Source organism: Carassius auratus, chromosome 30 (genome assembly GCF_003368295.1).
Source record: "Carassius auratus strain Wakin chromosome 30, ASM336829v1, whole genome shotgun sequence".
Classification (NCBI taxonomy): domain Eukaryota; kingdom Metazoa; phylum Chordata; class Actinopteri; order Cypriniformes; family Cyprinidae; genus Carassius; species Carassius auratus.
The window spans coordinates 12172341-12200081 of NC_039272.1; the positions used below are offsets into that span (position 1 = coordinate 12172341).

Sequence of the window (27741 nt, forward strand, 5' to 3'; positions counted from 1 at the left end):
GAGGTAAGCCGTACCGTGGAAGAATACACATGTGGGATCACCCCAAAAAAGAGAATCACTACACACGGGCACCTAGCCCAGCACAAGGGTTGACCTTGGGCATACACACGAGTGCTGGACCTGGTGTCTGGCACTCCGCCACGCCCGACTGCCGAGGGTGCGGGAGGAACTTCAACATGGGAATGGCGCAGCAAGTGTGATTGACACTGAGTCGGTCAGTTCAAGGCCGTCAAGACCAAGGGGAGATTCCAAGAGGGTACCAGATGAGGGCGCGAAGGGTTCAGCCTCATTGCCCTCCTAAGGAACCTGATGACCAGGTCATGCTTCCCAATGGACTTGCCATCTACTGCATCCTGATGTGCGGCCATATCGGCAACATACATTTTGAGAGTGTAGGGAGACAGCCTTCGCTCCAGCCCATCTTGCAGAAAGGAGAGCTCAACCGCAGTCTGGCATCTACTGGGGTCTTCCCGGCAGGAAGAACACCAATCGACGGACAGGTTCCACTTCAGTGCATAGGCGTACCCAGTAGAGGGCACTCTAGCTGAAGTGATGGTTTTTACTACTGATGGAGGTAAACAATGCTGAAAAAAAGGCAGCAGCACTGGCAACCCCTGCTGACGCGCCGTAACACCAACACTTGTTGACTTGTCTTGACAACACTCTGCTCAGGAAGCTGAAAGCTTGGCTCCGAAGCGAAAAGTTGTTTGTGCGACCGCACGCGCTCCTCTTATAACCGCGCTGCAGGGCGGGGTGCGCGATGCAAATTTCTCACGCCATTATTCATTGGCCGTTTTGTTAACAATCGAAGACGATTCATCTCTCTAGCGAGATCCCCGATTTTGTCAGTAACTGACGTAATGTTGACGTGAGGGAACAAATAATTGTTTATCAAATTTCATGTATTTTAAAACTAGCTGCATTAAAAAGGAAAAAATATTAAACTGAAGCATCCTTCATATCCTGTATTCAAATAATTATGAGCCATTTTCAGCAAACTGTTAACTTATTATATGCCGCACCAGATTAAACAAGGTCCTCTGCCAGATGTGACATCGTTATTTTAGTTAAATTAAATGCCAAACCGAAATGTTCTGAGCATTTAAAATACATATGTACCAACCACTAAAACAACTAACATTAAAATTATAATACTCACTTGAACATGCTCCACTTAAACTAAATTTGTTTGCAATACGTCTAAAGACTTTTAAATACTAAAAAAGAGCTAACATGGCTCTTGCATGTGGATTTTTCCGTGATTTTTATAGTAACTGTTACTGCACTAGCAAGGTCAGCATAACATTTCACATATGCTTGCACTGCTGCAGTGATTCTGTAATCCAAGTGTACTCTGGCAGGCTTTCTGTGTTATGCGGTTAGCCTGTTAATGTGCATAATTAACTAATAAGCTACTGCCAGCTGGAACCAAATGTATTCACTCTTTGCTTCAGAAGATTTCACCAACTCATCTTTAAGCATCTTCCAAAAGGTCTCATCTCTGCCACTGTGAAGCTTGTTTCTGCATTCCAAAGCACCGTGTTTGAGAATCTGTCTGATCAGTCTAAAAAGTTATTATTACAGTAATGCAATTAAAATTCAGAACAAATGAAAAAAAAAAAATTGTTCAGCACTCAAACACTTCTAGGATGAAGGAGACTTATCAAAATGACAACGTGGACTAAGTGTCTAAACAAGCAATTAAAATTCAGTCCATTATACTATACCCATGAAAAAAGTTCCTAGTTTCTGATTAAATATTCTAACAAATCCAGAAAACTCTGTTTTTGGGTTAATATTTATGTCCTGCACTCTCATAACCTCACGGACAGAAAATATCAAGCAGAGTATAAAACCTGCTCACTTAAAATACAGTGACTTTGTATCTAATACTAAAACACTGCCTGTGGCAGAAACAGGGGAGACCAGCCAGTGCACAGAACAATCCAACAGGTTGGTCAAGTGCCAGGAAGAAAATGGGAAAGCTAAAAGGTTTGTAATTTTCAAACAAGGTGGAGGTACATTAAATTCCCTGATTAAGAGATTAAGGAGGGAATTAACTAAGAATAAATTATGCCTTCTGATTACTGTGTTTATTTGCACATGCAGACTGTGCTGTTTTGGCAGCCAATTTCCTAAAGGAATTATGTAAATCAGGTATTGTTAATAACAAAACGTGTGCTGTGCACAGTTTGCACAGTGAAATTTCCCCTTCTAACATGCCGGTTTTGAGTGTGTGGCTGTAAAGGATGCAGCAGACTAATGCGATTTGCTATACTTTGCTCTGACTGAACAGTCTCCGCTGTGGGCCAAACATATGATTCAACTCTTTAAAATGATAGAAGTGCAGCTGACGACAAATGTCAGAAAAAGAGTTAAGACACCGCAGTCATGGGCAGAGCTTGTGTAAGGTTGGGAAAGGGTTAGGCTTCCTCTGGCCAAAGTAACTTGGGGCAAAAATGCCACTAAATTGGACAAAAATGTCCCAGAACAAACAAATTAAAGCTTAGAGTGCTTAAACTTGGGTAGATCAATGTTCTATATATAATTTATTCATTGTTTTGATAACCGTGGAAAGGAAACGTTATGTAGCCCAATTATCAATTTATAACGTTTTTATTAAATTATAGTCACGTTAATTTCAAATTTAGTCCCATTAAACATATTCTTATTAGCCTTCGTCTGGTTGTTGCCTAAAAAGATTTTATCTATGTTTATGATGTTTAATATACTTGGCCTCTTTTTAGCCTTACCCTGGCCTCCACCTATGACCACAGTATTATTTAGCATACAGTATTTCCTTTGCTTACACTGATATGCATACTACTGTCCTAAAGTTTGTCCTTTTAGAGATAAGTCTCTTGTGATCACAAAGGCTGCATTTATTTGATGAAAACAGAATAAAAAGGTAACATTGTTACTTACAGAGGGTAAAATTAATTTTGAATGAGTCACCTTTTTTGTAAATGTATTTCTAAAGATGTTGACATGACATTTTCACCAAATATTGATAAGAACCCAAGCAACAAAGAAAACAAAACAAATGAATTAAGTTATGTGTAAAATTGAATGTCATACCTATATATACCTATATACCTTTCTTCATGTGTTCAATACTTTTTCCCCATTCCATTTTATTACACATAACTTAAATTCTGGACTTATTTGTTTTGTTTTCTTTGTATGTATGGATTACTTGGGTTGTTACCGACATCTGGCACCTTCATAAATATATTTTATATATTTATAAGCGTTCAATACATATTTTACCTACTGTATGTAATATTACAACTTAAAATAACTTTAGTATTTAAATATTTTAAAGTCACTTTTTCCTGTGATAGCAAAAGTGAATTTTCAGCAGTCTTAACTCCAGTCTTCAGTGTCACATGATCCTTCAGAAATATATGCTGATTTGCTGCTCAATAAATATGTCTTATTATTACCAATGTTGAAAACAGCTGCTTAATGTTTTTAGTGACCCCTAACTTTGAATGGTACAGTATCTAACAATGTATCCTATATTGTAATAATCTGATGAAATTAACATGTAAGAATTCATCTAAAATGACCCCAGGCCAAATGAAATACAAAGTCAAATTCTTGTGAGGCTGCAGTAAAAAGAAACAATTCAAAAGACATATGTGACCTCTAACAAAACTTACATGACATTAACATATTCCTACCTGGCTTAAAATTAACTAAGTTATTTTTGCAATATGTCTGTGAAGTGACACTTTCAAGCTATAATTAACATGAAGTCATGCTACTTTTACATCTATTTTAGTATGAAGTCTTTCTACTGAAAAGAAAGACCCCTCTAAAGGGAAATTATAAATGTGGTCTTAATAATAATAAGAGCTTGTGAAAGAGATAACAGGTCATTGAAGGTTATAAATGTATTTAAAGAGAGGCCCCTAAATCTAACCCTGAGAGACTGATAGCTGGGCTACCATGACTAAATAAATAAGTCATAAACACATGAAAAAGATTTAATCAATAGTTTTATATTGTATCATTATTGTGGATTTGATTATATAAATGGTCAACGATATATGTACACCAATCTTGTACCATTATCTTTTCAAATTCTGTTCCAATTTGTCTGAGCCTAAAATCAGATGCTGCAGTGTTATTCATTTTGGAGCCATGTGTTGTTTCAAGACTTACTGAAAAATGTTTTGAAATGTCTATATGGAGAAAATAATAGGAAATATTCCTCCGAGAACCAAGGCTGCTGGAAAAGTGAATCGTCTCGGTTGTGCTCTCTCATATTGCTTGTCAAGGCTTTGCAGAAAGATTTTTGTTCTCAATTCAGACATTTTCCACGGACCCCCTGGCTATCTGAGACGGATCCCGTTTGGAGAAATGCTGACTTAGATAAAAGTTCCAATATATTCTAGTCCTCATCTTTACTGAGGAAAACCACTGCTAAGATTACTCAAACTGTCCATGCATATAGTCTGTAATGAGCAGACTTAAGATCCATAATGAATGTAGTGGTCTTTCACATGGCTGCCTGATGAAGTCTAAAAATTCTCTCAGTGGGACTGAGGTCACATATCTGTTTGAGCAGTGGTGAAGACACAGGAAACCACAAATGAGGACACTAAATCGATTCATTACACACAAAGAGGAGGAAGAGGAAGAAATTAAAACAGCATTTTTTTTATTATTATTATTTGTTGGGAGAAAAGCCATAGACCTAGAAAGGCTAGACAGATACAGGGGAAGGAGGATGGGCATCTCCTCGCTGTCTCTTGGTCAACTCACCATGTTTGGAAGTAATCAACAAAAGGCCTTTTTGATGTGGAGTATGTCCAAACAGAGGAAAAAGAGCTGACTTTCAGTGTATTTGAAAGGCTAGAATGTAATTGGTTCATTCAAACAGCTCCAAAACCTGTCAAAGGGATTTATATGCATTTTAATGTGAGTGGTTTGTTTGACCTTAGAAGCCTCTGGAAATGCAGTTTTTTCTTCTTTTTTTTTTTTTTTTTTTTGATTGGCTAATGGAAGGAAACTTTGCAACAGATGATAATGTTGTTTGTGACTCCAGTCTGATTTTTTAGTTCACTAAAACAAACTGCCTGGCAATATAAGAATTTATTTGCATCAAGTTCCTTAGCCAGTCTAATGCAAATGAACTTTTCACTTGGAGCCTTAGTCAATATTGATGTGTGCTTGCGGCATGTAACGTGTCTGCTTCACTGAACATGTCAGCATACGGAGACCAAACCGTTTAACACACTGAAAGAACCAAGATCATTAAAAAAGTTCCAAATAAAAGGCTGCGAGTAACAGCAGCTTTCTTTTCACCAAAATCAATGGACATACAAATAAATGACTCCCAATCGAAACGTGCACTTAAAAGCAACTGAGACACTGATAACCTGATGATTTTGATGCTGTTTGACTGAGCACATCACTGGCAGATCCTTGAGATGTGCTCCATTTGGTCAAAACGTCTCCGGCATTACTGCAGTTTGTGAGGCAATTCTTGCTTCTCCAGCACAGCAATTGTCTTGATTAATTAGAATACTTAATTTGTCATTAAGCTTGATTAATTCCATTAATCTATTAAGCCTGAAGTCATTCTGTGATGCCACTGGTATTGATTATTCTATTGGGACAACCACTGCAGAAGCTCACAGTTCACCATGGCAACTAATGTTTGAAATGTGTCTCACATTTGCTCAATTTTTCTGATTGCACCGGAGCATTTATTCAGTAATCTCAGGATATGAATCACTTTTAACACCTCATGAGCTAGAAAATTATTCAGATATGATGCATTATGAACAACAGTTCATGTCCCTTGAAAAAATGGCATAGCCTAGTTATTACAGAACTGTCTATCAAATATAACAAGATAAATTATATGAAAAGGGAGTGTGTGTGTGGTGGTGGTGGGGGGGGGGGGGTGGTGGAATGCTGCTAGTAAGTTATAACGTTAAGTGTTGTGTTTGAGTTTTGAAGAACAACTCAACTGTGACCCAGTGGAAACGGAATCTGCTATTTTGAATGTAGAAATTATACGTGCAATGCAGCAATTATCAAACAACAAGGCCCCTGGGTTTGACTGTATCCAAGCAGAAATGCTGAGGCCAATTCCACCTGCAGCCATTAAAGTAATCTGCCAAAAGGTCTGGGAAACAAGGAAGTGGCTAAAAGATTGGAAAAGGTCAGTTTTTATACCAATACAAAAGAGAGGTGATACAAGGAATAGCAAATAACACTCAAAATCGTTTTCATATTATTCTGTAATGCTTACTCTCAATCACAACAACTACCTGATCTACAGGCTGGTTTCTGCCGAGGTCATGGCACACGTGACCACATAGCAAATTTGCGATGGATCATAAAAAAAAAAAAAAAAAAAAAAAATTAATTTCAAAAAGGTATCTATTGTTTAATTGACTACAGTAAGGTCTTTGATTGTGTTTTTGCCAGTCTCAGCTCTACTTCTCATTAATAGGGTTGAGAGAATAGGGACAACCTATTTAGACCATGTGCCCTGGTGCGCTGACCATTTTCCCATAGTTAAACTAGCAAAAGTGGATTCGGACATGCCCTGAGTGCACATGCGTGGTGTGGTTTAGACCATGTGCTTGGTTTGTTAAAATAAGATCATGTCTGTAAGATTGTGAAAAAAAAATATCAAAGGAGGATAGACTACTTTGAGTTATGGTGCTGGAGAAGGCTCTTGAGGAGACCATGGACAACATATTAAAACATGTCATAATAAGCCAAATTAATAGATTACAATAAATTTAAATGAAAAGTAATTTTACAGCCATGCTTAAAGTGAAATATGTTTGAATATGAAGTGATGACAATGGTATTAAAATGCTTGGCTGAATGATGGCAAATAGCTCTTGCCTGAAGCTTGAGGTAAGGTGATCAGTTACCTTAATGAACAGTGAGTGAGAGAGCAAGTGAGCAAGAGGCTCTAGGGAAAAGGGATAGCTGGGATTTCATTGAAGCTTTGATTCTAGGAGCTAAAGAGTAGGAATCACGACAAAGCTTTGATCTTTGTTGAGGTTCTGTGTTAGGGATCATCTGAACTCTGAATGTTTTTTAATGTGCACCTCTGTGCTGCAGTGATCATTTCATTATAGCACATTTCAACTTTTGTGAATTTAATCATTCACAGTCTATAACAGTCACACTAAGCATATTAGGACACTTATAATAAACCCTACCTGCAGCCACTGGGACTGGTCACTGTGTCCAGATGTCCAGGCATTGACCTTGCCTTGTTTATCCAGTCTTGCTTTTCCAGGTTCCCAGGTGAACATGTCCATGTTAAGAGTTCTGAAGATGCTGGAGGCTGTGATTTGGTAGTCTTGAATGTGGCCAGACTTCATCCCCATTGGCTCCGAACACCCTGAAGAATTCAGAGGCATGTCATTAGCCTAAACCAATTCACATGCTGTTACACAATAATGTAGGCTAGGTTAGTGTCTGTTTGTTTTTTTTTGTTTTTTTTTTTTAGGTCTACAGCATTTTACCTACATTATGACTTGTGTTTAGCTTCAACTAACACATTGAAGCAAGAATAATAAATAAATGTTTCATATAACTAATGGCACAATCTAAGAAACGGGGAAAAAAATCCTTTTTGTTGAGCTGTATAAAATAAATCCTCTAAACTGGCTAGGAGAAAAGAAAAAATTGGCTTCAACCATGTTGGTCTGTGCTTTATTGACAGTCTGGACAATGTTTCAGAGGTATAACACCCTTTCAAAGTCGCCTTTGGACTTGCTCTCAGAAAGATGTATTGCTGTCTATTGAGGTGACTCACCCGTGAGCTCACAACCCAGGAGCTCCATGCGAAGAGTGCAGTGTCTCCTGCACACCTGCGGGTAGATCCTCACATACTGAGCCTCGATAGGAGGGGTGAATGAGTTGGCAAACGGAGTGTTGTTATCAATATTCCCACGGAAGATCTGCAGGGAGAATGTGGGGAGATTGCACAAAATGAGACAGGTCAACACTGCTCCATCACACTCACCCAAATTCATTATACTGTTTTTTAGTCAAAAGAGTATTTACTAACACCAAAATGGAAGTCATTAATGACAAATGTTTGAGGTAAAAAGGTAAAAGCTAGATTGATCTACACTAGTTTTGCATTCCTCTAAGAAAATATCAGTGCTTAAGTTTTGTTTTGTTAATGTTGTAAATAAGCTTAGGTTCTAAACAAATGAGAATAAAACAAACAGATAAAAATAAAGAATAAATGACAAAATAGATGCAAATATGCAAAATAGATTTAAAAGAAAATACTGATCACAATTTAGCATGTAAATATTTAGATGCCATTAAGAATACATAATACTATTTTTAATAAAATAATTTCCCTTATAAAAAAACAGTGTCTGAAACAATCAAAATAGTAACTACTCAAAGTTATTAGAAGAAATCTATACACTTTCTAACAGTAAAAAAAATTGGCATCATAGATGATGGACGCTGTATGTCATCTGAGGCCCCGACAGCTCTCATCAATCCCCTCAGAATACAGCCTGGAAAGGTGGAGGGAAAAGGAAAAGTGCATGCTGAGTGACTGATGTGGCTCTTTTTCGCTAATTAAAAAAGAATGTCTCACTATATCTTCATCCGTGCCCTTGACTTTGTACGTCCTCCAGGTCTTTCCATCATCGCTGTAGGCCACTTTGTACGACTTAACATATTCTGGGCTCCCGATGCGCTTGGCTCCTTGGGTTATCACTCCTGTGACCCGCATCCTCCTCTGTAGGTTAATCTGAGACAGGACAAAAGAGAGAGGAACAGATGCAGAGAGAAAGAGATCTTATTTAGTGATATCTTAGTATTATTTAGTAATATATGTTCATGATTTATTTTTATTTTTTTCAGTTTCAGTGAAATTAGTACTTTCAAAATAAGACAGGCCAAGACGTGTAATTACACAATAAAGAAATATAATAGCAACATACTATGGCCACTGATAATCACAGGTTTGCTGAAACACTGCCACAACACATTTTGCATGTGCAATTGTTTTTTTATATTTAAGTTTAATGGACAATTATGTAAATAAAAATAAAAAAAATTCTAAGAAGTGCCCCAAAAACTGTCTATTTTCAAATTGCCAGTGACTTTGCAGGACCGCCAAACACTGAGCAACACTGAGTATAACACACATTTGATTAGTCACAGAATTAGTCGGTGTTTTTGGACAAATCCTAAAAAATGATTGCACATTAAACAATAAACCAGATGTTTGTAATGTATCAATGTAATGTATTAAGTTTCCTACAAGACTAAAATGATGTAAACAAAACTTTTCTTTCAGTGATGATCATATTGCAGTCAAGGCTAAGGGTGGTCTGCATTCTATAGAAAAACGTAAACTGAGATCAATTACTGCTCTGGAGTTTTGCACCTGGGAAGTTCTGAAGATTGAAATAGATATGGTGGTGAAAAACACCTTAAAGTCCTCTGTCTCAGAGGGCGACAGTGGCTTCTGGCTGTCATGGAACAAGTGGGATGAAATTTATAGTCTGGGGTGATGAGGATAAGCCAAATCCAGAAGTAAGAGTTGAGAAGCATAGGAGCTATTGAAGGCTGATTCGACAAGAACAGACGAGAACTGTCAGTGTCAAACATTGCCCAAATGGTATTTTTCTCTTTGTGAGCAAAGATTCTAAGCCTGATGCCAATGTAGCTTCTACATTTATTTGGGATGAGGAGGTGGACTGGATGACATACTTGCAGTTGACTCCTTCATTGACAAGAAAAGCAAGAAGGCTGTGAAACCTCCCGCAGGCTCATCAGGCATCCAGCCTCAAGTGCGAGGTGAACTCATCTTTGAATGCTAGGAGTGGATTGATACTGTACCTCTGACTGAGGTGGAGAGAGGCAGCACCACAGCAGTGAATAAAAATGTTTTCTTCTTTCGTCTTAACATTTCATTGAAGGATAGTATGAATCAATGTTTTACCCTTTCAACCAGGTGACATTGAGATAAGTAACATTATTCAAATCATGAAGTTTTTTCCCTTCTCTCAACTTTCTTGCTTTTACCTTTGAGCTAATAGACAACTCAAATGCTGGGTCAAAACAGCCCAATCGCTGGGTTCTATTTAACCCAGTATTTTTTTTTTGGTTATTTGGTGATTTGGTATATAATACAGATAACTCAATATTTTCTGTGATCTTTATGATAATTAGAAGCAATAAGAATAATAACAAAAAATATTATTTATCATTGTTTTTGTAATTATTATTATACACTCTAAAAAATGCTGGGTTAAATAACAACCCAGTGCTGGGTAAAATATATAGACAAACCCAGCGTTTGGGTTGTTTTAAATCAACAGTTGGATAAAGCGTTTAACCCAGCATTCTGGTTAGTAACCCAAATGCTGGGTCAAACCAACCCAGTCGCTGGGTCTGTCTATATTTTACCCTGTGCAGTCCTTCAAACCAGCACAGTAATGTGGGGTGTTCAAAAAAATGCATTTTAAATCCTATTTGCAATTTTTATTTAGATTTTTTTTTTCCCCAAATCTTGCCGCTCTACTTCAGTAGTCTTCCGAAAACAGTTTACAAAATCCTCTAACCATAAACTGTGTTCCTGTGTAGCTGCATGACATTAATATATTGACCTGTAACGGCCATGTGAATTTGTAATTACGCAGAACTGAAAATAAAGTGGACCCAGAGCACTTTACACACACAAAGCACGTACGCCAGGCGAGGAGTTTATTTAGAGCATTCACACACAAGCCTAAATTCTTGCAAACAACCCTAAAACTAATCAAGTGCTGGCCAGACGCTATGACAGAATCCATATGTGAGTAGGATAGGATTGTTTTTGCACTGTTTATGACAATGCAAATGGTGATGGACGTGTGGACCCTTTCAGTTCTTGGACATTCAGACGTCTCTGCTCTCGCACAACCTCTTCATCAGTGCAGAAAGGACAGAACACTTATACTACAAGAAGAGAGTAATTTATATAAGGTAAACAATGACTAGCCAACAAGTCAACCGCTCTTGCAGACCAGTAGTCGTGGAAGCCCTATAGCCAGAATTTCCATTTAGATAACCTGCCAAAAACTGTTTCTACTAGACCCTTTCAGTTCTTGATTTCATAGTCACTGGTTCAGAAGTACACTGCTGGCTGTTAAAGCCAAGCCCTGTTTCATTATACATTCCTAGAAAGCCCAAGAAAAGAAAGAAAACTCTAGGGAGAGATCTGGCTGATTAAGTTTTGTCATACATCCACAGAGCATCCTTTGAATTTTTGAAGGTATTGTGTTTGACAAACTACGGCTGTAACATCACATGCATATCCACATAGCTTTTCAGTTTAAAGTAGGGCTCTAGTACCAGAAAAATACAAAGCTGACCTTTGTAAAAAGGACATGTCCCTTACTGAAAATAAAATTGCCATATACAGATTTTGTTGTTGTTGTTATTTATTATGTAATAAGAATGATCCTTTCAGTACACCACTGATTCTACTTGAGATGCATTTTCAGTATTTTAGCAAGTATTTTGAGCTCTGCACATTGAACAGCTACAGGGCTCTGGTTTTAAAGTAGGCCACACAACCTGACAGCCTTCTCGGAGTAACTTTTCTTTATTTGTAGCTAGCCTGTAGAATATATATATATATATATATATATATATATATATATATATATATATATATATATATATATATATATATATATATATATATATATATATATATATATATATATATTAGGGGTGTAACGGTTCACAAAATTCACGGTTCGGTTCGGTTCAATACACTGATGTCACGGTTCGGTTCGGTACGGTTCGGTACGTTTTAGATACAGCAAAAAGAAAAAATTGGCAGATAAATTTCCTTGATTTTTTAAAAAATGTTTTATTTATTAAAACTAACAAAGTATGTGTTTTTTTTTACATTGAACAATGATGGAGCTATTCTTTACCCATCTTCTATGTTGTTTTCTTAGCAGCATACTGTATAAAACAAAAATAGCTCCTTATAAATTTTTTTTTAATTAAATGTAATATTGTTGTAGTGGTTATGAACAAATACAAAGATGTAACTCTTTTTATATGGAACTCTATAACTCTTTATATTTAGTGTGTTTTTACTCAATTGGTTCTCTATTTGGGCTTATGTTTTTTGGAACAAAGCAGGAATTACGGTCTGTCTGAAATGGGCTCGTGAAGGAATATTGTAATGGGGCTCAATTACATTAAGCATGTTCTTAAAACCTGCGTTTTCCACTACAGAGTAAGGTCTCATATCCGCGGCTATAACGTAAATGCACCATTCGCTGCGGTGATGTCCGTATACGGAGCCCGGGACGTCACCTGTAGGAGAAAAAAAAAGCAATCCGTGGCGACGGTTTTGCAATCCGTCCCCTCAGTTTATACACCGTACTCACGAATTCATAAACTGTTCACTCGATTTAACAAATCGTGCCCACGGATTAACAAACCGTGCCCACGAATTTCCAATCCGTGCACTTAGATTTTGTAAACCGTACCCTCGGTTTTTGAATCCGTACCCACGAATTCATAATCCGTGCGCACGCTTTCGCAATCCGTTCCCTCGGATTTGTAAACCGTACTCACGGATTCATGCAGCAAACTCCTACGTGTTAACATACAGTTTTATTGAATATTATTATGTGGAATAGGTTTACAGCAAAGTGCCTTAAGTGATTCTCTATCAAGTGTAGTACGAGGTGGAATACAAAGATTTAATAAGAAAGATGCGCATTAAAATCTTGTTCAATTGCTGATAATCTATAATAGCACTTGATTATTATTGTGCAATAAACCTGGCATTGTGACTGACTCTGGAGTAATTTTTTCCTCTTTTGTAAGTTATTTTGGATAAAAGATTCTTATGCATAACCTGTTTAATAATATATAATAATGATACAAATAAAAATAAAGTTATTTTTTATAATTTTAATTTGTAGGCTAAATAAATGAGTACAAGACAGTAAAAATATTTGTCATAAAATAATTTGTGAATTGCTTTATTTTTAAATAACCTTTGGACAGTTTTGGAAATGCTTGTGTACAATTCTTTCTTAACATGAAGACTTATTTTTGTGATTTTATTATACTAAGCTCCACCCACCTCACCCCACCTGCCGGAGTTAGATGCATGTTTCACTGTTAAGTGTAAAATGCGTGTCAGTTTTCAAATCCGAGGGAACGGATTGCGAAAGCGTGCGCACGGATTATGAATTCGTGGGTACGGATTCAAAAACCGAGGGTACGGTTTATCTAAACGCACGGACTGGGAATTCGTGGGCACGGTTTGTTAATCCTGGGTACGATTTGTTAAACCGAGTGAACAGTTTATTAATTCATGAGCACGGTTTATAAACTGAGGGGACGGATTGCAAAACCGTCGCCACGGATTGATGTTTTTTCTCTCCTACAGGTGACGTGCGGGGCTCGTAGTACCGAGCCTTCAGCGCGTACTGAGTGAGCGAGCGCCTGACTGAGTAGCCTAACATAAACATATAAGTGTGTTTTTTTTTCTTCGGGGGTGTCAGGGGCATTGCCTGTTACGTCGTTTGGGTAATTGGGCTACCTTGTTGAACGCATAACATTATATTTCACACACCTTTTTTATTTTCCAAATTTAATTAATTAGTCCAACGAACCGTTCGGTACATAATGCGTACCGCGTACCGAACCGAAAGCCTCGTACCGAACGGTTCAATACGAATACGCGTATCGTTACACCCCTAATATATATATATATATATATATATATATATATATATATATATATATATATATATATATATATATATATATATATATATATATATGAAGAGTTCAGATGCAAAAACCTCTAAATGCCATCTGAAATTTTCATCTAGAATTAGGATTTTTATCAAGCTCCTATGCTTAGGTTGAGTCATTTTACTTCAATGGCAATGTGCAGGTCCTTTTCCAGGCTAATAAAGTGAAATAACTGAACATAAATATAGCAGCCTGAAAAAATTCCTAATTTTAGATGCAAATTTCAGATGGCATTTAGAGGTTTTTGCATCTGAACTCTTCATATATATATATATATATATATTTTTTTTTTTTTTTTTTACAATTTTCTAAAACATCACAGGTAAACTGCAAGCACAGCAGATCACGCATGGACTGCTTTCATAACCTGTGCTCACAGATTCACAGAAAAAAAAAAATAAGCATGACATTCTTAGGTAGATAATCATAAATGCCATTTTCTTGTAACATACTCCAATATAAACTTCAATAATAGCAATTATACTAACCTGACTACTTAGGTACTGATTATTTTTAAATTATAACTGATGTATCCGATAGAGACAGACAGTTTTTTTATTTTGCGGCAATTTGGCTCCGTCCAAAACATTGCCTGTTATATCGTATTTACATTGCTGCATTTAGAAAGTATACATTTTTTGAATACTTTATTTATTGTGGATTTCATTATTGTGAAAGGAAACAGACATAAAGGCAAACAAGAGTATGCATGCATTGTTGGTAGGGATGGGTATCGTTTGAATTTTATCAATTCTGCATTCCAATTCCGTTTATGCTTATCAATCTATTCCCACAAGTCGAACATTCTAATATCAAACATATTTATTATGCATCTCTTTTTGCAAATAATTTAATTGCTGCAGAATGCCATGAATAAAAATAAGCTGATTACATAAAAACTGGACTTGATTAAGAGCTGTTTGTGTGCAAAACAGGACTGCATGTTTATGGAGAAATAGTGGCTTCATTAATGGAAGTTGTAGTTCTCTCACAACTCCAATATTAGGCAAGGGAAGGAAAGATTGTTTATATAGCACGTTTCATACACAATGGTGATTCAAAGTGCTTAACATAAAAGAAAGTAAAATAAAACAAGTATTAACTAAACAAAATCTCATGGAATTTATGAATGGAATGATTCAGTGATTCACTCAAGATTTACTTGTTTTATTCATGTGTGAATCAGTGTTTTTGAATGAATCTCTTGAATGAATGATTCAAATACAAATACAATTATAACAGCCCCTTTTGACCAGCTAATAATAATAATAATAATAATAATAATAATAATAATAATAATAATAATAATAATAATAATAATAATAATAATAATAATAATGCACACAGAAACTGATAGGTGGAATTTACATTTAAATTCCACAATAGGTATCTGATTCCTGACCTTAAGTATCTGATTCTGGAATTGAAATTGATTTTCCATTCCCAACCTTAACTGTTGAGAAAGTAAGAGTGAAATTTGAACTGTACACATTGAGGGAACCAACTGTGGGAGTCATCTCTAAAACCTGTCGTTCACAGGAAAGCAGCTGGACTGGCAAAGACTCCTACTGTGTCTTTCCACTGCCACTCTGTCATGTCAATCAACCTGCATCATGTATTCAGTCCACTCTGCAAACAAACCAGTAATCCACATGCTAGTGTGTGCTACATGTGACTGTTGTGTAAATACATTTATGTGCCACTTTTGCCACATTGGTGCAGCTTCAATGCAGAGTAAAATGGCTCTAGACAGACAAGTTTACCCATAACATAATTGGCTCATCACTTCAGCCCATCTTCATTTCATGCTACCATTGTCAGTTTGCTCTTCCACAGCAGGGCACATCCTCGATGTTAGCGTTAATCTGAAGTACAACTGAACCTGCTGGAGGGAGGACGTGCCCAGAGGGACTGAAACCATGCCATGCCAAACTGTTGTGTGGGTCACGACTCAGTGCAGCACAGCTCTGGTACAACAGACACTTTCACTTAAATTGAAGTGCTTAGTGGGAGAACAAGAAAAAAAAAAGTATGAGATAAATTTATGTAAAACAGTGATTCTCATCTGCTTTTGCCTCAGGACCTAGAATTTCCATTGGACTTCAGATGGTAACCCAACAACACTACAAATATGCTTTATTAGATATCATAAAGTACCAAATGCCCTCAAAACATTACATTGATTATCATTACCCTAAGCACAAGAAAGGGCATAATTTAATATAATATTTATTTAAATTATTAATATGACATTGATTAATATTACCCAAAGCACAACTACTTTATTATTATTATTATTATTATTATTATTATTATTATTATTATTATTATTATTATTATTATTATTATTATTATTATTATTATTTTGCTTACTTTAATTATTAACATAACAATTTGGTAAATACAGAAGCATCATCAGAAATGTAACTTATATTAATAATAATAATAATAAAAAAATGCCCTAAGCACAACAACAACAACAACAATATACAGTGTGTGTATATATATATATATATATATATATATATATATATATATATATATATATATATATATATATATATATATATATATATATATTCAAAAGCAGTCAATTACCAGCCTAACATTTAAAACAAACGTTAAACATTACCAATAGTCATATCACACAATTACAGGCAAATTTATTGTAGACTTTTATTGGAAGCATGGTCTTAAGCAACAAAAATATGTTTTCTTCCTCCCTTTTAGAGCCACTTTATTTTGTAATCCTAACGAGGCACGATTCTATGGTTTGTTACATTTGATATTTTGCACCTAGCATTGTTTTCGGTCCCTGCTGTTTGTGACCCTATCAGACCAATCCTGACAGCCATTTTTGGGGTCATGACCCACCAGTTGAGAACCACTGATGAAGCAAATATATGCAATAGGATGCAAAATTAAATTAAAACAGAGACATTTCAAATCAGCTTCATCCTACACACTCCCAGCATGCACCAGAAAGAGAGAAGTATTAATGTCCTTCTTGCATGGTTTCATGACAGGGGGACACCAAGAGCAATATGGAAATGAGTGCACGCTAATACTTGACTCACAGCCTGTGTTCCTGCTGTCTGAACGCATACACGTGAATTAATGCATCCACTTGCACACATATGGCAAAACCCCATCCATCACACTCTACATATGTACACATAAACTGCTATTGTTGAGCAAAGAGGTGATCTGCACGTAATGAGCCTTTCAAAATGACTCCCACTCTATTCCTCAGCATTACTCCTCTGTCTAACTAATGGAGAAATGCTCGGAGACCCAAGACTATGTTAAGGCATTTAGTCAGCCTTCAAACAGCGAGTGAGAGCAGTCAGTCAAGTCTTTGTTTTCCCCAGAGGTAAAAAGCTGTCTGAGAGGCTCCTGGGCATGGAGCGCAGCTGAGTGCTCAGAGTGTGGAAGGGAAAAGGAAGACAGCTCAGGCTCGCAGACAGACAGCCATGAAATGGGGGGAAAGTAATAGTCATAATACAGGGTTTATATGTTATCGCTGAGTGGGGAGTGTGTGTGTGTGTGTGTGTGTGTGTTGCTTCACAGTCAGCTACACTTGATGACAGCTAATTCACCATCCTACTGTGTGTGAGCAATGGGCTGGGATTTTGAGGGGCCACACAAATCATGAGCTGAATTTGTTCTTCTAGCCTTTAAGTCTCTGAACTGAAGATGTATCAAAAACTTGCTAAACCACTGACAGCGGCTATAGTGCATGCTGGGAGAACACGTCAAGTTTTTGAAAGAACAATCATTTGTGAATTTCTATAGCGCTGATGAGAAATCCTGTCATCTGAAATGCTTGCAGCCTTCTGTGGTAATTAGAAATAACAGTCATTTGCACATTACTAACAGAACTTTGAAACTTGTCTTACATAAGAAATAATTTAAATATTCAAACTTGAAATGTAAAAAAATAAATAATAATAATGTATTCATCAATATATATATATATATATATATATATATATATATATATATATATATATATATATATATATATATATATATATATATATATATATATATATATATATATATATATATATATATATATTCACACTAATAACTAGTTGCTTATTAGCATGTCTATTATTAACATATTAGCTGTTTATTAGTGCTTATAAAGTAAATATAATGCATGACATTCATAATCCTACCCAATACACTAAACTTAATAATAATAAGCAGCAAATAAGGAGATAATTCAGGCAAAAGTCATAGTAAATGGTTAGCTAATAGTGAGAATTGTACCCTAAAATAAAGTGTGACCATATATGTATATATATATATATATATATATATATATATATATATATATATATATATATATATATATATATATATATATATATATATATATATATATATCCGCTATCAATATTTGTTTTATAATTACTAATAAACAGACACTATGTTAATAATGGCCATGCTAATAAGCAACTAGTTAATAGTGAGACTTGGTCCCAATAGTATTACAACAACAACAACAATAATATTCATAATGGTCAGACTTTATTATAAGGTCTAATTTTTACTATTTACATATCATTAACTATGGCTTTTTCTTCAAACTCCAAATTTGCAGCTAATTAATAGTTAGAAAGGCTGATGATGGGTGGGATTAGAGATGAAGAATATGGTCATGAAGAATATCTGCTTTATAAGTATGAATAAACAACAAACATTTTGATAATAGGCATGCAAATAAGCAACTAGTTAATAGTGAGAACTGGTCCCTATACTAAAGTAATACCATATTTCTACTGCTACCAATAATAATGGTGGTTTATGTTAAGGTCCAATTCTCGCTATTAACAAACCATTAACTATGACTTTTGCTTCAATAAAATAAAATGTGCTGCTTATTAATAGTTATTAAGGTAATTGTTAAGTTTAGGTATAGGTAGGATTAGGGATGTAGAATATGGTCATGCAAAATATGTGCATTATAACTACTAATAAACTACTACTAAGAAATTGTTAAAAAGATGCATTCTAATAAGCAAAGACTTAATAATGAGAATTGGTCCCTATACTAAAATGTTATAAATAATAATAATAACAATAATAATAATAATAATAATAATAATAATAATAATAATAATAATAATAATAATAACAATAATAATAATAATAATAATAATAATAATAATAATAATAATAATAGGACACATTGAAAGCAGCTCAGTATATAATAAAATATGTTCTGATACAATATTTATTTGCTATGCGATAACATTAGAATTAGGCTGTCATGCATCACTGAATATTTGATTCACAAATAAATAAAAAACACTCATCACCACATGGCTGTTTAATATATGTCATCTTAGGAAAAGAAGAAGTAGTAGTTCCACATACTGTTACTGTGATATAATATTCTGGTCACATAGCCCACCCATATTGTTAATTATACACCAATTAATCTCAATCTATCCTTTCATAGACTTCCACAAGACAAAAACAGGGGTGACCAATTAAAGCCGTGTGACTAAAAGGCCATGACTGGGTGATACTTCATGCTCATAATGACCACAGATGTTGGAGTCACTTCAGCTAAATGGAGATACACACTGGTGCCATGTGTGGAGGGGCCACTGGAAACATCTGGCATGGCAATATTTGTCAGTTTTGTGGAAATTGATTTGGTTGCAGACGGTGGACATAAAATGGCTGTAATACCCGAAGGCCGTTTATCAGCCTGACACCCAATCACGCAGGAGTCGTTTACCAATCATGATCTCAATTCTCCAGCCACTGACAGGGTTTTTAAGTTTTTGTGGTGGGTGGTAGGAGAATGAAAACCCTGCACAGACATTAAAAGCACACAAAGAGACTCTCACACACCACTGCAGACTGCACTGATTTCAATAATAAAAAAATGTGCCTTCATGAACACAGAGGTCAGTTTAAAAACACCTAAAACATGAGTTTTAGTTTTTATTTTTAAAAGTAGGTTAGCTTTTAGTTAGGTAGTTTTCCCCTGTAAACAGTCTGTAAATGACAGATCTTCAGTCTTACATTTATTTGTAATTTGTGGGTTCATATTGTCTTTTTTTTCTGCAATCTAGCCACAAATTAAATTATGTGATGCAATATGTTCATCATTGTTTTCAATCTGTAGACTATATATACAGTGGGGGAAATATTTATTTGATCCCATGCTGATTTTGTACGTTTGCCCACTTACAAAGAAATGAAGGGTCTGTAATTTTTATGGTTATGTTTATTTTAAATGATAGAGACAGAAAAGAAAAGAAAAACACATTATATGAAGGTAAGAAACTGATTTTGCATTTCAGTGAGTGAAATAAGTATTTGATCCTCTACCAACCAACAAGAATTCTGGCTCCCACAGATTGGTTACATGCCCATGTGGAATACAGATTAGTTCTGTCACTTTAAGAGGTTACTCCTAATGTCAGCTCATTAGGTGAATAAGACACCTGTCCACACAATCTGTATCTTCCATTCCAACCTCTCCCACCACCATGGGCAAGACCAAAGAGCTGTCAATGGATGTCTGAGACAAGATTGTAGGTCTGCACAAGGCTTGAATGGGCTACAAGACCATCAGCAAGAAGCTAGGTGAGACGGAGACAACTGTTGGTGCGATTATTCGGAAATGGAAGAAATACAAAACAACCATCAATCGGCCTTGGTCTGGAGCTCCGTGCAAGATCTGACCTCATGGGATCAGCCCCGAACTACACTGGAGGAGCTTGTTGATGATCTTAAGGCAGTTGGGATCACTGTCACCAAGCAAAACATTGGTAACACACTACGTCAGACTGGACTGAAATCCTGCAGTGCCTGCAAGGTCCCCCTGCTCAAGAAGGCACATGTACAGGCCCATTTAAAGTTTGCTTAAGAACATATAATGATTCAGAGAAGGCTTGGGAGAAAGTGCTGAGGTCAGATGAGACCAAAATTGAGCTCTTTGGCATTAAGTTGACTCGCCGTGTTTGGAGGGAGAGAAATGCTGACTATGACCCCAAGAACACTATCCCTACGGTCAAGCACGGAGGTGGAAAAATTATGCTTTGGGGCTTTGAGTTTTTTCTGCTAAGGGTACAGGACGACTTCACAGCATTGAGGGGAAAATTGTCGGGCCATGCACTGTAAAATCTTGGACAAGAACCTCCTTCCTTCAGCCAGAACACTCAAGACGGGTCATTGATGGGTCTTCCAGCATGACAATGATCTGAAACACACCGCCAAGGCAACAAAGGAGTAGCACAAGGAGAAGCATATTAAGGCCGTGGAGTGGTCTAGCAAGTCTCCAGACCTCAGTCTCAGTCATATCTGTGGAGGGAACTGAAACTTCAAGTTGCCAAACGACAGCCAATAAACCTTTAGGATTTAGAGAGAATTGTAAAGAAGAGTGGATCAAAATCAGTCCTGAGATGTGTGCAAACCTGGTCACCAACTACAAAAAAACAACTTACCTCTGTGCTTGCCAACTAGGGTTTCTCCACCAAGGACTAAGTCATGTTTTGCTTTGGGGATCAAATATTTATTCCGCTCACTAAAATGCAAATCAATTTCTTCCCTTTATATAATGTATTTTTCTGGATTTTTTGGTTGGTATTCTGTCTCTATACTGTACATTAAAATAAACATAAAAATTACAGAACCTTTATTTAATTTGTTCTTGTTCATTTCCCTAAATTTAATGAAATATAAACTTTTATACTTATAACCATGTATACACACTCTCCATAAAGCCACTCTTCATAATTTTACAAATAATAATGCAGTCAGGAGATGGTGTGATGCAATAAGTGGTTTCCAAATTTTTAACATTTAAAATGCATGAAAATAAATATTTTATATCACTTTGTTTATCATTCTTGAAATGACCTGTACACTAAATAATCTATCCCTTCTACTGTACTCAGATAACAATAGCAGTCTATTTATTTAGTGGTCCAAGTTGAGGTCAGTATGTATATTAACGACAATATGGGACAGATATAATGTAATTTAGTTGCAAGTTAGTGGCAAGTGCTGTGTGCTGCCGGTACATGCACAGTCAGACATAAAGACATGCACAGTTATCAAAGGCGCGAGTGCGCATACAGTCGAGGGAAATACGTGTTCGGCAGTTAAAGACACGACGCGGCGCGGTGAGTCTGTGGAGTGCGCATTATTAGAAAAACATTCTGTGCTCAGTAATTAAAGAGGCAGGGCATCGTTTCTGTTATTTGGTTTGTGACATCCTTTACGGGAAACACTGATTCGTCAGAACACCAGCAGAAGGCAGCTCACAGCACTTGGTCATGCATCGCACCAGAACCATTCTCGGAACCGAAACTTAGAAATTGCTCAGGGTTCTTAAAAAAAACAGGTTCTCGGTTCCCAACCCTAATTATAATGGAAAACTGTTTTTTTTTTTTTTTTTTTTTTTTTTTACAAAAAAGTTTTACAACTTTTGCAGTATTTTAATCAAATAAATTTAGCCTGGGTGAGAATAATAGACTTTCACAAACTTTTGAATAGTTTTGTATGTTTAGGCTGTGTGTTACAATATAATATAGCAATGAGAGTAGTCGTGTTCTGCTGTGTGAACACTTAACACTAGTGTCTTCCATCTAGACAGTGGCATGGCTTACAGCCTTTCTCATTAACTCATAATGAACTATGACTCATCTCATGCATGAATAGTGAACTCCCCTGCTTCAAAAGTGGTTAACCGGCCTATTAAGCCTATACCATGACACAATCTGCTGAGTCACATACAGCCATAATTATCCCAGCTTAAACATCAAAGATTTCTGATGTGGTGTGTGCATTTTTTAAGATATCATGACGTGCTGCTGGTATTTTTTTGTTGTTGTTGTTTTTTTTTTAACCAACAGCCACACAAAGAGAGATATATACACACACAATATATATATATATATATATATATATATATATATATATATATATATATATATATAGTACAAGGAACATGCTGCAAAGCAGAAACTACATTTAAAACTGTGTATTTAAGTATTTTAGCGTTTCATGAAAAACAAAGATTTTTAGACCAATGGGAAATTAAAAATTGACTGCAGGATGCAAGGTCTGGTTGAAATGAGGATGAAGAACAGAAAGAGACGTCTCAAATCTGAACCAGCCAATGAAATCTCACGGACCAAAGTGTATGTACTGTGAGGCAAGTGAGTAAACTGACTGAAGTTAGTGACTTTTTATTCTGGACTGTTCAGCTAGGTTGAGTTTGGGTCAAATTCATAGACCAAAGTGTGACAGAGGCCACATAAGGGCCAGAGTAGCTCTGGTCCACCCAGACTGACAGCTGGTCCACGTTGTCGTCAAAGCTGCCAGAACATACTAATAGTTTAGAGAGAGAAAGACAGACAGACTTTTTAAAAGTCTGGGGTTGTTAAGATTTTTTATAATGTTTTTGAAAGAAATCTCTTTCAAATTATGTAAAAATACAGTAAAACAGTAATGTTGTGAGATATTGCTAAATGTATACTACAGTAAATCAAAATATGTTCTAATGCCAGATTTATTTTTCTATGGATAATATTAGAATTTGGCTGTTGTGCATGATTAAATATTTGATTCATAAATAAACAAATAAATAAATAAAAAACAGCCATTACCATATCTGCTTAATATATGTTTTTTTAGGAAAAGAAGAAGAGGAAGAAGATGAACAACAAAAACAACAACTACATCAGAAAACTATTTCCACATACCTTTACTTTGATATAAAATTACTCCTCCTGCTCACATAGCCAACCCATCTCGTTAATTATATACCAGTTAATCTCAATATATCCTTCCATTGACTTATATTTTAAACTATTTAATGCATATTAAAATGTAATTCAGCAGCTATTATTTTATTTTTCAGTGTCACATGAACCTTCAGAAATCATTCTAATATGCTGATTTGGCACTCAATGCACAGTTCTTCTTATTATCATTATTGAAACCAGTTGTGCTTTTTAATTTTTTTTTTTTTTTTTTTTTTTTTTTTTTTTTTTTTGTGGAAACCATGATACAATTTTCTTTTTATCTTCAGAGTTATTCAATGAATATAAAGTTCAAAAGAACAACATTTATTTGAATTAGAAATCTTATATAAGTATTTTTAACATTATAAAACTATCTATTGGGACTTTTAATCAATGTAATGTATGCTTGCAAATATCTGCTTGCTAAGAGTTGTGCTGTTATTGTTATTGCAGTTAATTAGATTGTGTAGATGGGTCAAATATTGTCTAAAAACACTGTGTTAAGTGAAGGGCGGGGTCATTATACTCAATTCAATTTGACAGCAGGCACAGAGGGTTTCAGATTTGACCAAGATTCACCCACTTGCACATATTTGATTAAATCAAATGAGTATGGGTGTTACTGACAATGTGGTTAAAATTTTCAAAACTGACAGCAGTTAGAAATGTCTACCTTGAGATACTTGAAGTGGTCATGTAGTTGCAATATTTGTAAAGATAAATGGAGGACAAGAGACATAAATCGACTCTGACAGGTTACACTAAAACATGCCTGGCAAGGATAAGTGCTGATATTTCCTATCGAAAGCCTTGGATGTTACAGTAGAGAACTTAAATGAATGGTGAGATTCCGGATATTGAGGAGACGTGACAAATCCTGATCCCCCTCAAGAAACGAAATAAATAAAAGAATAAAGCATGCTGCTGAGTATTCAACTTCCTTCACGTCCAAAAGTGCCACTTCTTCAGTTATGAAATCTCACACTTTCGTCCACTATGGGCTTAAAGAAATTTCCCAAGTGTGTCACAAAGCAATTTCACACAACTGAGAAAGTCAAGATTCAAGTGCTACTGACAAATGTACTACTTCTACCCCCAAATAAATCCATGTCTAGCTCATTCACTCTACATTTTTTTAAACAAATATACCTGCAAAAAAATATTTCAATGAAATTAAAAGGGTCATATGACATTATTTTGTGTATTTGGTGTTATGCAACGTGTTTATGTTAAAATAATCCATATAATATACATTAATTTTGCTCCTCTATGCCCTGCCTTTTAGAAACACGTGAATGTTTACAAAAAGTAAAATTCTGAAAAGCGAGGTGTGCCAGCTATCCAGTGTGTTGTGATTGGCTGAATACCTCGAACGTGTGTTTGTTATGCCCTTCACCATACAGTGATGCATGCAGTGATGATCATTATAAATGAAGCATTTGTTGCATCCAGTGGGGACATAATTACTGATTATAATGACTTATACAGTTTTTTTAAACGTTGTGTTGCATATATCGCTGCGTAAACATAAAACCATGTCTGTATTTGTGATCGGAGAAACAACAACCAACTAGCGCTACTTTACACTGCTCAAAACTTGCGTTTGAATCATCAGTGGGAAATTCTTTACATATGAAAACGTACTTACAGACTGTGAGTCAGAAGCGCCAGACTGTCCTTGCATAGTTGATATTGCCCCACTATATAGAAACAGACACCGACATTGTAGGCAACTCTCAAGGAAACAGTTCTCATCCTCCAGAAAATGCGCAGTACACATCTGAATATTTGGGTAGAACTGTTCTGGAACAGAGCTGTAAATACAACTCAATCACTGATGTCTAGTTGTCTCATCTTTTGGAAGGCCAAACAAAGTAGTTTCACTTTCACAACAAAACACACAGCGACTCCACAACATGGCGGCAGTGACAACAGCAAAAATAAAAGATACGCCTTCGTTTTTTGTGTGTACATTTGAGCGGTGTTAATGCAAATCTTCCCACATCGTGACACAGACAAGTTGGAGGCATGTTAGAACGAGCTGTTTTAGGTAGGAGTGGTTGACTCTTAACTTATATAAAGAATCTCTCTTGCAACACTTCAAAGAGAAAGGAAAAATGTAAATTGCATCATACATGTATGACCCCTTTTATACTAATATTAACGCTTTCCCTGCCAGCATTTTTTTTAATTGCCATCCACTGCTAGTGATTTTGATGATTTTCACTCAAATTTGATGTACTCCAGTATATTTTACTGTATGAATATTTGAATATGCAATACACCAAAATAAAGATCAGAGCCTCTACTTTTAAGCAGAAAAAAAAAACTGTTTTATTCTAGCTTAAAGCATTATAAACTCTTGAATGTAGTTATGTTTCATAAAAATGCATTATTTTGAGCAAGAAGCTGAGAAAATCACATTTTTGTCAGAAACTACATTTTACTAATATTCAGTACGATTATCAAAGCATAAATCCAGTAAATTCAGCTTTGCCATCACAGATCTAATTTTTACATAGTACTGTATTTACTGAATCAAGTACTGTAAATTCATCGTCAAGAGACTTAAGGGTAGGACTTTATTTTACAGTCCTGTTCCTCGTGTACATACTATGTACTTATTAAAGTAATTACAATAACTATGTAATAACTAGGTACTAACCCTGAACCTACCCCTAAACCTAACCCTACCCCATGTAGTTATCTTGTATTATCAGAACTGTCTTAGATAAACACACTGTAAGTACGCTATAAGTACATGTTAGTACACGTACTGTAAAATAAAGTGCAACCGACTTAAGTGTTATTAAAACTTAATTTTTAATTTCTAGAGCTTATGGGCTTCATTTTGTTTTAAAACTGATATACAGTTGAAGTGCACAGATGTGTAACTGATATTGCAATATGGCAAAAGTATAGTTTATGAATGTATGCATCAAGTTACACTCAGCAATTTAAGAGTTTTTACAAATTTAGATCAAGAATATTCTTTTTCATGTACAGATCCCATGAATACTGTAGTTCATTGGACCCAAAAATGAACTGTGAACAAAAGTATTACATTTAGAAATGAAATGAGATTATAATGTACGACACTAAAACTTGAATTCCTGAATAGACAGCAACTGGAGTGAGTGCTCATTCTCACTCATCAGTCCCAGTTCTCAAATGAACTTTGGAATTGAACTTTATTCCAAAACTTCATCCCAACATCTGCTGCTGTCAGTCCTAGGATTTTATAGCTCAGTGGATATGTATGGATCAACAGCTTAATCTTCAAAGATGAATCACTGGTTTACAGATAACATTTTGCTTTGAGCATGAGGCTTTTGGCTTCTAAGCCACTCCATCCAACATAATTCTGCATATTAATAAAACAAGCAGTGGTGGCATGTCTCTCAACCCCACCCTAAATTGTGCTAGTATATGTGCATTTTATCCACAACCACAACACCTGATGTCTTGAAGACAGAAAAAAACCATGGTAGAAATGGCAGGACAGACTGACAGTGAAGAAAAAGGATGTTAACGAGAGAAAGACAAACAGACACACTGCATGTCGCCTCTAATTTAAATGACTAGAGCTGCAGAGAGGTCATGTGGCAACTACCACAGCATATCGCCTTAAGCCAATCTGGTATTTCTAACACACCTCTCTGTGTTCTAACCCAGCAGCTCCACAGCACCTAAAGCTTCATCCCAAGAGGCATCATTAAAGTCAAACAAACTCCCTAAATACTTTAGATTTCTCCCTTTTTACTACTTCCCCCTCCCTGTCTCCCTTTCTAACTCTCTCTCCACCTCTAATCCTCACTCTTTACCTGCAAGCAGCTAGCGGTGCACAAACAGAGGTAAACTTATGCTCACAAGTCTGCAGTCAGACTCGCCCTATCTTTTATTTCTTCAGCCGAATTTCATCTCAGCTCCTTACGGAGGTCAGAGTTTTACACTGCGCTACCGCTCAAACTACCCGCAGATTCAGTCGCTCTTTTTTTTACCAGCATGCATTCAAAGAATAAATCTGAGGCTGACATGAGGCTACTCATCGTAAAACTAGAAGTAAATGGACTGAGACTTCCATCCACAGTGATTGTCTACATTATCAATCAAATGTACTCTGCTGAAAAAAACTGCATATGAATACTAATCC

At 35.9% G+C, this 27741-nt stretch overlaps 1 protein-coding gene across 3 annotated transcripts in view; it reads right to left on the minus strand.

Moving 5' to 3' along the window:
• Positions 1 to 27741, minus strand: part of edil3a (EGF-like repeats and discoidin I-like domains 3a) — a 174626-nt gene that overhangs the window by 38151 nt on the left and 108734 nt on the right. For all 3 annotated transcript variants that reach the window (XM_026211394.1, XM_026211393.1, XM_026211392.1), the window contains 3 exons: positions 8612 to 8767; positions 7805 to 7949; positions 7203 to 7387 (listed from right to left, as the gene is read on the minus strand). In XM_026211394.1, the coding sequence (XP_026067179.1) occupies positions 7203 to 7387; positions 7805 to 7949; positions 8612 to 8767 (486 nt within the window). The remainder of the gene's footprint in view (positions 1 to 7202; positions 7388 to 7804; positions 7950 to 8611; positions 8768 to 27741) is intronic.